The sequence below is a fragment of the Nilaparvata lugens genome, chromosome 8 (assembly GCF_014356525.2).
Source record: "Nilaparvata lugens isolate BPH chromosome 8, ASM1435652v1, whole genome shotgun sequence".
NCBI classification, from domain to species: domain Eukaryota; kingdom Metazoa; phylum Arthropoda; class Insecta; order Hemiptera; family Delphacidae; genus Nilaparvata; species Nilaparvata lugens.
The window spans coordinates 11,983,312-11,997,562 of record NC_052511.1 but is presented as its reverse complement, the minus strand read 5'-3'; the positions used below and the strand labels follow the sequence as shown (position 1 = coordinate 11,997,562).

Sequence of the window (14,251 nt, the reverse complement as noted above, 5' to 3'; positions counted from 1 at the left end):
CATGTTCGCGGCGCGTATATCTGTACGCCCCTTAAGAATCTTTCAAAGCCAATATAAAATTAGCCTAATAGTACAAAAAAAAACTACTGATTCTACAAAATCAATACTAACCTTTATACTGTATAGAGGCTGTTATTAGTGTTTCATTCAATATCCAAAAATTTCTTTGACACTTGATGGAGTGTTGAATGTCAAATGATTTCAGGCTTGATAGACAGTCTATTTTATAGATTCGTCAATTTTCACTCTCCATTATCGTGCATCAGTTGAAAATTAGCAAAGAAAAATTTCCAGGCCATTTTCTTCATCACATGCAAGGACTGTTTACCTGGGTATAAAAACTTCAGGAATTTGGAATGTAGTTTCTCAGTAGAACTTGAATCAATTTTTCAACACTTGTTCGATAAGGGATTAGGGATCCGATTACAGTGGAAACCGACTGATTGATAAAATGTGCACGGCGTGTGAATGAATGTTCATCAGTTTGTTTTTTTTTTCATTATAACTAGCAGGTTTATAGGCTACTAGAAAAAAAACACACCAATTTTGAACAAGCATGCTGCAATCCTGTGATCTATAGCTTAGGGCTTGTAAAACTTTTTGGAAAATTTCAACACTATTCCAAACAATATTTGTGATCTTTATAAAAAAGTTTTCATAACCTCATTTGGACTATTTTTATCAAAATTAGGGAGAGAAACATTTTTGGGTTTATCCTGTTGATTCTCCCCCAATCATTTATTGTATATTGTGATTGTGGAATGTGATAAATAAATATTGTCCCACCTTGAAACATGTTCACAATATTTTGAGCTTTTCCTAATGTGATATTTTTAATCAGCACAGAACTTGTGTTTGATCATGGTGCGATTGTTTTATGATTTTAGACACATTGGAACTCTATTTCTATGAAATTCAGTTTGACATATCTGTAGACATAATAGGTACTTATATAGTTATTAATTCACTAGATTTTTCTAATCTGCATTGATCTTGATGCAACTAAGACAGTGAAGAGCTAATAGTACAGTGGACAAGAGTTGGGATTGAATTCCTTATGGAAATCTTACGTTTTTCATATCATGATAGCCAGATTAGAACGAAACTGACTGAACATTTATGAATGTAATTCTAAGAAAGTAAGAGTGAAGCATTTCCTAATCAGTAACTGGAATGAAATTATTCAGTAGCCTGGTTGAATGTAAATGATTTTACTCTTCGGTTTTTTGTAATTTTTGTCTTCAAAATAAGATATTATATAATGTTGCAATGTATATTTCAGAGTAGTAACAACTATCGCAAATTACTGACAGAATTTCTAATTGGGAATATTATTTATGATGAATATAAGATACAACAATTAATTAGTCTATGTGGAATTTTATCGAAAATGAAAAAGTGAATTTGCGTGGAAACAATCTTGGAGCTATGATAAATAATCTTGATGCAACTAAGACAGCAATTCACTGCATTGTAGATTCACTGCATAGAGCTAAGAGTAGGCTACAGTGGACAAGAGTTGGGATTGAATTCATTATGGAAATCTTACGTTTTTCATATCATAACAGCCAGATTAGAACGAAACTGAATGAACATATATGAATGTAATTCTAAGAGAGTGAGAGTGAAGCATTTCCTAATCAGTAACTGGAATGAAATCATTCAGTAGCCTGGTTGAATGTGACTGATTTTACTCTTCGGTTTTTTGTAATTTTTGTTTTCAAAATAAGATATTATATATTATATCTTATTATATATTATATTATTATATATTATATTATATAATGTTGCAATGTATATTTCAAAGTAGTAACAACTATCGCAAATAACTGACAGAATTTCTAATTGGGAATATAATTTATGATGAATATAAGATATAACAATTAATCAGCCTATGTGGAATTTTATCGAAAACGAAAAATTGAAATTGCGTGGAAACAATTTTGGAGCTATGATAAATATAAATTTTGTTAGAGCGACTATATTAGAGTTTTGCCAATCAATATGAATATAATTTCATAGAGAATAACCTATAAGTTCATGGTGTGTAGAGTAGTTTATTTCAGCAAATAACTGACAGAATTTCTAATTGGGAATATAATTTATGATGAATATAAGATATAACAATTAATCAGCCTATGTGGAATTTTATCGAAAACGAAAAATTGAAATTGCGTGGAAACAATTTTGGAGCTATGATAAATATAAATTTTGTTAGAGCGACTATATTAGAGTTTTGCCAATCAATATGAATATAATTTCATAGAGAATAACCTATAAGTTCATGGTGTGTAGAGTAGTTTATTTCGGAATAATTGAAAAATTGAACATAAATTATTCTCACAATATTTTAAACAGAATCAAAACCGGTAATTATGTAAAGATATGTAATTTATCAGCGAAACTACGCAAGTGAATATTGAGTCAATGTCATTCATCCTTCGATGATATTTAAAGAACGAGTAAATAGCTTCCCAAAATAAATCGATAATTCACTCTTACACAGAAATAACTCAGCTTCTTAGAGAGAAAAATTATCTACAATTATTTTATGGAATAAATAAACTCACAATGAAGCAAATCCCATCCATCCAGATGAATGTTAGTTTTTCTCAACTATTATCACAAACTTGACATTAAATAAAAAATACACTTCTAGTTCAGTTCCCTTGAAATGAATGACATTTCAATTTGGCACATGATTTCAAGTTCTTTAGGTGATGGAGGTTCTGCCAAGTTGCCTTTTAGATCTTGGCTTTGATTTTATCGATCAACTGTGTCAAAATATATATACTGAACAGTTCTGGCAGACGTCCTATTCCAGTAATTCAGAAACTTAGTGTAGGCTACTCATCTCATCCGTCAAAATTTGATACACAAGAAACTATATGGGAAAATTATACAAAATTCTATTGATGCTGAAATACTACTGATACTTTTATATCGAAATAATATTGAAACTGGGCTTCAATATTACAGAGCTCAAAAAATCAATATACTTATACAGATTCTTTGATTTAATAAACAGCATGAAGAGTCCAGGAACTAAGATGAATTCACGGAAAGATACATTTTTCACGTTTTTATTCCATGCGATAATAGTGTTAATCAATGTCAAACTATAAGGAAATTTAATTGATTACTTTCTAGTAGAACGTCAATAATTAAATTGAATTGACACATACAAAAGGCGATTTGAAAGAAAATTCTACTGAGATTAATAGTGAAAATTACATTTATTTGTAGAATATATGTTGATATTGTGAAGCTCCATAATGAATGAAAACAGTTGAATATTGTCAATTTGGAAGAGGAATATTGAAGGGTTTTAATGATGAGTGATTCTGTACAAATGGATAATAAATACAATTTCAGTACTGTGTACATGTCTATCGGAATTAATAATTCATGTCTATGACAGTACATACATATGTCAGTTTACCGATCAAGTAACATTTATCAAAAACAAATAATTAATCCAAACTTAATTTGATACATATAGCATTTTTCAAAAACTTTCCAACTAACGTCAATGTATTTTTCATAGCGTTTTTACACTTGAATCAATATGTCAGCATATATTTTTATTGTTGTTCAAGACTTCAAATTCTGTTGCAATGGCTGCTGTTAACTGCATAACATATAGGAGTCGTTTGGCAAAAACGTTATTTTTAAATAGTCCCAAAACAGAAAAGCATAATAGTGTAATATTGCAAGACCTTGGGGGGATTGTGTTTCATTCAATTGACCTCACTAAACTGCCTTGTAAAACACCCGGCACATTTTGGTGGTCTATCTTTATTTGATAAAAAGATTATTATTAATATTTGAAAGTAATAATTTATGGAAATGGGATTTCAACAACGAATTTTTTTGGAATCTTTAAAATGTATGGGGCCAACGATACAATTTCAATTACTAAAAACTGGGGACTATACGAGTAGGCTACAATGATTCATTTAAAACATTAATTTATCTATGATATTTCAAAAAAGCCTACACTTACACTATAAAACACATTTCCTAAGTTTGAGGTTAGGATTGGTGGGCAGGCGGGACACAGAATAAGAGCATTCGATCCAACAGATAAACTTTATTATAAGGTAAATGTGAATCGCTATGAATGATTTACAATCGCTTGACATTACTGTCAATATTAAAAATATGAATGAATATATACATTGGAAATATCTGTAACAGTAGCTTGTTAGAAATCTTGGTATAAAACGTTTAAGAATATCTCAAGGTGATTTTTAACAGAATAGCCTGTAGTTCTCACTCACTGTATTATTCACTACACGAGTCCTCATTGTCGGAAGGAGTGGATTTTATTATTAAAGATGAAGATGTATCATCAACTTTCCTTTTCTTTTTGTTCTTGTTTCTTTTATTTTGGTTCATTTGTCGTTTGTTTTTCATTTCTTCAGACGGATAGCTGAAAAGCAGAACAGAGTGTTACTATTTGAATACACTTCCCAGATTTTGAGAGAGAAGATATTTGAGAGAGAAGAATCAAGGAAATTTCAAGCAAAATATTTTTATGTGAGAATTTTTTTTAAATGCCCAAGTTTTATAAAAGCCTACTACAACATGTTCTAAAAACTACAAACTAAATTCTAAAAAAATATCATTGTTATAAGATGAATATGGCTTGATGAATAGTTTTTCAATATAGAATTGCCGTATTCTTGATACAGGATGAAATCAATATAGAATTATTATTGTAGTTATAGAATGAACATGAGAAAAATTCCACCAATATGAAAAACATCTCGTCTATGAAGCAAATTTGGGTTTTACTCTTATAAATATTTCAAGTTTGTACAAATTTTGAGGGAGAGATGTGGACAGAATTTGTTTTAGAAAATTGAAATTGAAATATGTAAACAAAAAAAGTAGTAGGCTAAGTATTTTTCATTTGAAAGTAAAACTTATTGTTCACAAGAAAAAATAGACCAATTCTACATTCTTCCATTGAGAAACATTCTCTTCCACAATTTTATTTAGAAATACTATAAGTATCTAGAAATACACACCAGAATACTACACCACAATATAATACATGATCAATATATAAAACCGTTACAAGTACTAAGGAGGTACAAAGTACATGGGATGAAATGTTTCAAAATAGTATAGAATATAAAATTATTCTACTTACTTGGTTCTATCTCTGCATCCAGGTCCCCAAAATGGTTGAGGATTCTGTTGGTAACGTAAAACCTTATTCATTTTCAATTCACTGATCGCTTTCGAATTGACAGTGAAGTCAGCTTTCAACGACGGTTTCTTCTGCAGTAACGCCAACGCTACTGATCCTTCAACAAGTCTCTTCTTACTAACCGGATGTGTTTCCACCCAACATCTGCAAAGTATCAAAAGATAAATTTGACTACCTATTGAATATTATGCTCTAAACAAAACACTGTATTCTTTGAAACACGTACATTGAAATCGTCATATAACTTGTCAAATATACAAAACACAGGGATTAAATGCCACGAATACCAAGGGAAAAATGCTTCTCTGATTAATACTCGTAGCATTTAACCATCGTTAAAATTCAACAGACTTTTGTGCAACCGGGCCAATATCTTGGTGCAGTTTATCATTCCATCTTATCCGGAATACGAAATTGATCTCACTGGGTTGCACCAACTCAACTTATTAGATTAAAGAACAATAGTCAAATTGATTGATAAAAATAAAAAGATACTACACAATATTTAACTAACGATTGATTTATTTGAAGAATCTCTGTTGAAATTGCGATTCATATTGGAGAATACAGTACTGTTAAAAATTACACTATTAAAACCAATAACTTTTCAACCTGTTTTTCTATCCTCAATTGTATTATTTTTATAAATTCTTATCATCATACTGTATTTATTACTTATACTTAGTTTACTTTTAATTAATTATGCTTTTCTTACACTTATTCTTCTGCATTTTGTAAATTGCATGTAGACCTACTGCATTTCTTATTTTTTTCTTAGTAAGTTGCTAATATGATTGTTAATAGTAGTGAAGACTGTTTTGGGCTTAACCGCTTAATGCATTTTGTAGTCTTCCTTGGTTTGTAATAAATGAGTGAATAAATTGCAGTCCGGTGCACAATAATAAAAAGCGAAATTGACAGTGTTAATTGAACGTATTTTTATTAACAATTATTATTCATCACACACGAGACAATAGTTCAATTATAAGTATAGAATATACCCAATAATAAAGCAGAAACTTACCTCAGAATATCCCAAATCACAGATGCAGGAGCATTCGTTTTCAAGGAATTCGGAGCACAATGTGATAGTGTGACGTCATATCCGGCATTCAGTACTGCTGAATGAAATACAATTTGCGGCAGAACTTCGCAATGTACTTTGCTGCACAACGACTCAACAGTGTAGTATAGAGGCACATCATTCAACTCTTCAAATATCAACTTGAGCATGCCTTCCATACGTTTCATTGTGTTGAATGGTTGACTTTTAATGACAGACAGCACTTTCCCAACAAACTCCAAGTCATGGATGGGTTCAAACCAGATTGGACCTCCTAACTGCAACAAACCATTCAACCAATGTATAATACAAACTCTGGTTGGACTTCAAATATGACATATTCTCTCAAGCTTGTATTTCTCAGACTAAGTAAGGATCAACAAATTTTCAAAAATGTGAAGCAGATATTTATTGTATAGGCCATTTCATAATATTCTTATTCACCTTAAAGAGGTTCGTAATAAATATTTTTTGGTAAATGAAATTTATTAATGTTGGACATATAATTTCAAATGGATTCTGACACCAGACCTGAGCCAGCCAGGTCACTCTATATTACTATTATTAAATGAGGTTTGAACAATCACTACAATATCAGTAATGTAATTTCAAAGGTTTGAATAATATAGTGTATCACACAGACTATTAAAGAAAACATTTAGTAAAATAATTGAAACGCTTGTTATTATTATACTCGGGAAATACTTACAACAGTACGTTTTCCGCAATGATCACAGAATCTGTTCAAAATCTCAGTGACAGGTGTCCTTCCATGGTCTGAATGGTTCAAGATGGTTTGTTCGCTCAGCCGGAGAGTATGGCAACCGGTGCACTGATGAACAAGTGAAGTTCCACTGAAACAAAAAACCAGAAATATGTTGCAGATGAAAAAGTTATAAATAAATTAAAAGCATTGAAGTGAGTTGCAAATAAACACGCATCTTACACAACTTAGGTTTATAATTCATTTATTGATTCAAAATACGCAATTATTAATAGGAAAAATAATTGGGGAGGTTCAAAAGGCACAGCCGAAAACTGATCCTTCCCCAAAATTTGATTCATTGAATGTAAGTTGAATTTTTAATTGAATTGAAGTAGCAGTAATAAATTGATGAGCATTATAGTTGTACAGTAGTTTACATATAACTTCTAACAATTCCACAGGACAATGAAAACATTAAAAAATAAAACATAGTAAGAAAAACATGGACACCCATTGTGTCCTTGGTTTGGAATGTTTTACAGATGTTTGTCCAATTTATAGAACTTTAAATGATTCAAATTGAAACAGAATTAAAGTTGGCGGCTATGCTGAGTTGAACCTTAGGCCTACGGAATCAACTATTCATACCTACTTAAATATAGCACAGTTTAAAATTAGAATTGACCCATTATTGGCCAATTATGTCAACATAATTTCGTTCAGATCAAGTTTTCTAGTGTTTACTTTACAACTCAATATGTTAGGCTTATACTTCACTTACTTCTTGGCGATTTTATCAATCTTATCAAAGGAATAGATCTTTACAAAAACTCTAATGTAGAAGTCAGCAGATATTGATAGGAGAGGCACAATGTACTTATTGTAGTCAGCAGCATGCTCTTGTATACAATTCAGCACTATTCGAATGGCCTGGAAAAAATAACAGTCATTTATTGCCGGAAAATATATTTTTTCATTACGTTTCCTTCAGTCTATTACAGTTTAGACAATAGTATATTTGACACCTTTAGGATGGAACCCTCTTGAAAATGTAACTTTTGAAATTAGATTTAAAATCTAAAACTGAAATTTTGAAATTAAATTTATCTATACTATATATTCAATATAACAAGGTCAATATTAATGAAATTACTGTCGCATGACATCATAATAACAAATCTCTGAAATAGAGAAGATGAGAAGTTTCATCTCGTCTCAAAGTAACTCAACTGGTCTTGACGTTTGAAAAATGAATTCATAATAGATCCTCCTTGTACGGGATCCACCGATTCTATGCTACACTGACAGATCTACGGGAAACGTTGGATGGAGTGAGAAATCTATTACAATCATCAAGTCTGGAATAATGTTCTAATAACTGGTTTGCTGTAACTTAACCCTTGTTATACATATAAATTGGAATCATATTTTCTGGGACCCTCCGGGTGCTATTACATTAATACCTAGGAGACTTCCATAAATTCGAATAATTATAACAAAGAAAAACGAAATTAATCCTACCATATTTTGAATTGCATTTTCCTATCCTCTAAGTAATTTTTAATGATAAGCCGCTTCAATGATAATGATATTATTCAATAATATGATAATTGTGTAGGCTCCATTGGTGAGAATTCCCTTACGAGAGTGATATCAGACTGTTATATTTCAGACGAGAAGGCCATTATCGTGCCCGTCCGAGAACACAAATTGAAGCAACGAGTTTTTCATTACTAGAGTTTTAATTAGCCTATCACATATTTCATTTTAAAATAGCTCTCAAGGCCGATATCTCACCATTTCGTGACAAGCGGAGTTCCTCAAGGGCATTGCTCCGTATTTGGCATAGCAGGCTTCAGGAACATTTCCCGCCAATACAGCCATATCAGTGCAAGTCACAAGCATCAGTCCACCATCTACTAGATTCTCAATAGCTGCATTCAGAAATTGAGAAGCTGATCCATACGGATCTAAATCAACAACATCGAACTTCTCTTCATAAACATGAGATCTGAAATCAGAACCAAACATTATTGGAACAATGAAATAATTATAACTTGATATAAGATTAAACAGTGTGAAATCATTGGACAATCTATTGATAATCATACCAAACCCTCATTTTGGAATGATGATAATTCATAAATTACAACTCACATTGCATTGAAGTTGCCTGAAAAATAAAAATGTGATAAAGATTAAACATGTGATATCAAGGGGCAATCAAATGATGAGCATGCCAAACCCCATTTTAGAATGATAATAGTTCACTAATTCCTACTTACATTGCATTGACGTTGCTTGTAGTGACCAAATGTTCAACATTATTGCACGCGACATTTTTCTTGATGCTTTCGACCGCAGCATGTGATATATCATTGGCAAATATTTGTTCAACACCTGGAACTTCCTTCGCATAACGTATAGAACGTAATCCTGAAGCGGACAGTGCTTCAAGAATTTTGATTCCATCCTGCACCAGATGAAAAGAAAATTACTTCAAATTTCAATACATCGATATTTTTGTTTTAATTGGCAGAAATAAAAAATACAACTTCTTAGAAATGCATAATAAAAGCAATACAAATTTTATAACATGGGAAAATACTATTACAAAATAAAATGAAATGCCAATTGAATATTTGCATCTCGAGGCACTAGACCTGTTCGAGATGGTGATAAAGAAAATTGATTACAAAACTAGCGCTAAAAAGTAGTTACTGAGGCCGACAGTCGCATATGAAGTTTATCAATTTCAGCTTCGAAGTATATTGTACAATATTATGATATGCAAGTTTATTAGGCTACATGAGAATTCTAAAAAAAGGTATCTATATTCTCACATTCCATTACAAATCTCTTGATATCTCTCAAAAATCTTGATCGTATCTTGCATTGCCTTATCTCCAAAGGCAGCAGGTTGTAGAACTTTGGAGCTAAATAAGAAAAGAATTTCATGAAGTGACTTTTATTTGGTTTAGGTATGAGAAGAGAATTATTTCAAATTTCAATACATCGATATTTTTAAGGAATGAAAGTCAAAAATTAATTAAAAATATCAACGAATTTGTCAAAAATATTGTTCAATACCAACAGATAAACTATAGACACGCTTATTATTTGTAACATATAAAACACGACTAATCAAAGAAATAAAAATTTAGTTAGGTATTTCAAGTAGATTATGAAACACATAATCGATGAAAAAGAAGACTTATGGAGGAGAATTTGAATTAAAGACTCTCATAACTATCACTATAGTGTCAGCTTCAAGCATGATTTCTTGAAACAAGCAAGAAATTACTGTTCATGAGATTGAAGTCAGTAAGGAATATTTCGATGATATTGCTTAAATTAATTACAAGAGAACATTTCTCATAACTCACCTCATATTTCTCACCAGGTGGCTTCCTATCTGCAAATACAAAATTTTCTTCCAAGTTGTGGTCACTAATTTCTTTCGATTTGGCTGAATTAGTTTGTGGTTTTATGTCACTTTCTTGTTCATCTTCCTTGAATGAATTTACAGTATTTTCCACCAACGATCTGCTGTTAGTAACTTGAATAATGATGTCGGTGTCTTCACAATCTTTATTATTCAAATGTTTGTCGATTTCGAATACAAGTGATTGAGGCTTTTCTAGCACAAACTCTATTTTTTGAAAGTAAGGTTCCACAGCCAGCGATTGTTCATTTTTTAAGGCTTCTCCAACTTTATCTGATGTTGACTGACTGTTTTCAATATTTTTCTCTTCATCGAATCCTTGTGGGACGATGCAAAACCGTTTTCTTGCGATAACTTTTTTATCATTGCTTGTTATCGAAATACACCAATTCAAATCTGACGTTTCACCCATTTCTAATGAGCTATTTTCAGGATATTCTGTTGAGGATTGCACAATCTTTGCGTTCTCCAGTTTTGCTTCAATAATACTGTGAGATGATTTTTCTAAATCTTTCTCAAGCTTATTTTTATTTGAGGAAGCATTAGTATCATTGATTACATTATCAATGTATCCAAAACTATTCTTCAAAATATCTACATCTACTAACATGAGATATACTTTCAAATGCCGTTGCTTCTTTCTGTCTGAGTTTTTGACAGTATTTGACACTGGTGCAGCATCTTTAATATGCTTCCTTCGAACTGGCTTCACAACAATTTCAAAAAATTTAAAAGCCTTTGTCATTTTTTCTTTTGTTGATGGATCATGTGGTTCGATTTCGAAGTTTGAAAGCATTTCTATGTTCCAGCTATAGTTATAGTTAGATGTCTCTGTACGATGGAAAAAATGTGTTCCACGAAGCAGTTCTTCAAGTTTAGCCATTGTTATTCCATGTCTCGACAGAGAATGAGAACTTTCATCAAATTTATTTCTCTCAACTCCTCTTCTGGGCAAGTCATGTTTGAGATTGTCTGATTTTTCTTGCTTCAGTTTACAATGCTCGGCAGAGAATAATGATATCACTGCAACGCTGAAAAGTGAAAAAAAATTGATATTCAATAGGAAGATGATGCAGAAATTTTGCATCAAGTCATTATAATTATAATGACTAATTATACTAATTAAACTAACAATTGAGCAAAATCAAAAATATTCGGCACGGCTCAACTTACTTGGGTTTATGAGTTGTAAAAAGACATTCTAAGATGGTGAACAACAATCACAAATTACTTGACTGCTCTGCACAGTTTTACGCTTTGCAAGCTATTCAACAACTTGAAAAAGATCAAAACGAAATTTCTATCTGGTTTTACCATCAACAAGAAAGTTTCTACTTTGGATAATTTTCATCTAAAACATTTTGAATTATAGTTCCTATAGGAAAATTGCTCATGAATAATCATATTCTGAATTGAGCCTGTTATTGAATACTTAACATGTGGAATAATGAAATTAGTTATTTTCAGCCACTATTTGAAAAGTAGAAATATGTACAATATTGTAGAATAATACTTTTTATCAACAAACTAGCCTGTGTGTGAGCTGTGATGAGGATCGTCTTCAATATAATATTTCTTCTTGACTGACATATCATCGGTTTTAATAGATTTTAAAAATTGCTTGATTAACTATTGTAGGACTACACACTAAGACTAGAAAATCAAACATCGGGTCAAGTGAACAACACATTTGTTGATACATTTCAGTTCAAAGCATATAAGTAATTATATAATTTTATGGAATCAGCAGACTCGATGGAATTTTTTTGCGCTTGTTACAGGATTTATGACCTTTTATGGGGAACAAATTACGAACAGAATAGAGAGTAAAGGAGGTAGTGATCTATTCCAATCGTATTTATGCGCGAAATATGAGACACTCACTTTTGGTCTACAGACGAGAAATTCCGTCGCGTCCATTCCACCAGACTGAATGGTCAGACGGAAAAGACGCTTGATAGTGACGCTCCAAGAAATTATTAGAGTAACTGTTAATCAAATGCAATATTTGCTGTAAGCACGACGGTGGAATGGACATCAGAAGTGCCCGTGAAGGAGATTTGTACTTAGAATAAGGGAATTAAGCTACAATGACAATGACAATTAAAGTTTGGGAAATATAAGAATCCTGTATTGATACGTCAGATAGCATTTATTTATCTCTTGAGCTTGTTCATTACAATTTCGATTAATCATTTCTCAATTTTAGTATTAATAAAGAAGATAAAACAAAAATAAGGACACCAAATCTTGGTATCCGGCAGATGTCTAATTAGTGCCCTAGTGTAATAAGAGCATTGTGGAACCGGTGAATGTTATCTGTGTCATACCAGCTAATATAATAGACAACAATGAAACACAATGCTACAGTATGACATAGGCCTACAGTTCGTTTATACTAGTTTAATACAGCAAGTTGACAAAGCAAAAAGACAGGCCAATATTTGGAAAATTCAGCAAGCTCTAAACTCATGTTGGGCAGCTTGGGACTTATTAAGTAAAACCATAGAAAAAGGATAAGCCTAAGTTTGTCTCTGGTAAAACCAATTCCATTATGAAATTCACATAAAGTTCATTATGACATCAACTGATCTATCCTGGAGGAGGTGGATCAGATTTTAAATTCTACTTCAGATGTTGACTGATGATGCACTCTCATGAATGACTGGAGAGGCTATCAAGACATACAATCGGTTCACCAAATGGAGTCATCACAGCCCATCTCATATAGGTATTGAGAGTGATCTAAGCTTTAAAGAATCAAATTTTTCAGATGTGTACGGAAATAGTTTAATAATTGTGCTTAATATTTATCAGATATGATAGCTCACCCCCTTTCAGTAGTAATTAGTAATTAATGTCCGCTCTAAAAAAGGGGAGTTTCCAAAGGCTCTCAAGGCTGCTCGAATTTTACCTACTTATAAGAAGGGTGATCCTTAGTTAACATATGGATCTAGAGCAATTTCTATGAAAGCAGTACTGATTAAGGTGTTTTTGAAACAATCATGAAAGACAAGCTATGTCCCATTCTGTGGCAAACAAAATATTTGTTGATTCCTGGATTATCAATAAAGCTTTCCACTCACTGAACGAGTATTTCAAGAAAAATATGAGCGATATCGTTAAAAACTACCTGTGACACAATTAATCTAGCCCAGCTGGTTGCAGATAAAGACGATCAAGTAGAAAGTTGAGTAATGTTGATTTAAGTTTCAAGGAAAGTGTCGTAAGTACATTTTTTATATCAACCAAATACTATAATACATACAATTTATATTACATATAAATTAAAATTTAATCTATTTAGAGATAAGCTGGGAATTACCTTAGATCTCGGTTGAATTCTTGAACTGGATTATAGAATACACCCTTGGAAAAGCTGATTATTTGTGCTTTTCCTTCTTTTATTGTAACTAATTCATTCTCATTAGATGCATCATCACATTTCGCCATATTTCTAACAAAACTTAGAATTCAAGGCTTACAAACTCTAATTCAAAAATTCAATGTTAACTTAAAGAACATTATTACAATTTTTGGCAAATTCAATTCCTAACCTAAATGTAATAACAAACATGCGGATCTGGAATTCTAACCTCAATTATTTATTACCAACTTCAACATGAGAATTCAATGTCTTTTGAATCTTGTGAATAAGTTACTACAATATTTCACATGTAAAGTATTTTGACTTGTATATTATCAATTAATTTGATAATTCTCAAGATACAATAAATTTATATTGATGTATTCCTTCATATTTATCAACATTTCTGAGGTTGAGGAAAAGCAAGCACATATTACTAATGTTGGTGT

General features: G+C 31.5%; 2 protein-coding genes across 3 annotated transcripts in view; both read right to left on the bottom strand.

Moving 5' to 3' along the window:
* Nucleotides 1–2,802, bottom strand: part of LOC111051011 (H(+)/Cl(-) exchange transporter 7) — a 101,134-nt gene extending 98,332 nt beyond the window's left edge. For both annotated transcript variants that reach the window (XM_039433943.1, XM_039433944.1), the window contains exon 1: nucleotides 2,571–2,802. The gene's annotated coding sequence lies outside the window, so the exon portion shown is untranslated. The remainder of the gene's footprint in view (nucleotides 1–2,570) is intronic.
* A 1,271-nt stretch (nucleotides 2,803–4,073) lies between these two features.
* Nucleotides 4,074–14,240, bottom strand: LOC111051010 (probable tRNA (guanine(26)-N(2))-dimethyltransferase). The gene is made up of 9 exons (XM_022337417.2): nucleotides 13,761–14,240; nucleotides 10,377–11,466; nucleotides 9,276–9,463; nucleotides 8,788–9,001; nucleotides 7,772–7,920; nucleotides 6,994–7,138; nucleotides 6,246–6,562; nucleotides 5,162–5,365; nucleotides 4,074–4,435 (listed from the first exon to the last, which is right to left on the bottom strand). Exons 1-9 carry the CDS (start codon nucleotides 13,886–13,888, stop codon nucleotides 4,288–4,290), a joined length of 2,583 nt encoding a protein of 860 aa, XP_022193109.2. The 5' UTR covers nucleotides 13,889–14,240; the 3' UTR covers nucleotides 4,074–4,287.
* Between the last annotated feature and the right edge of the window lie 11 nt (nucleotides 14,241–14,251).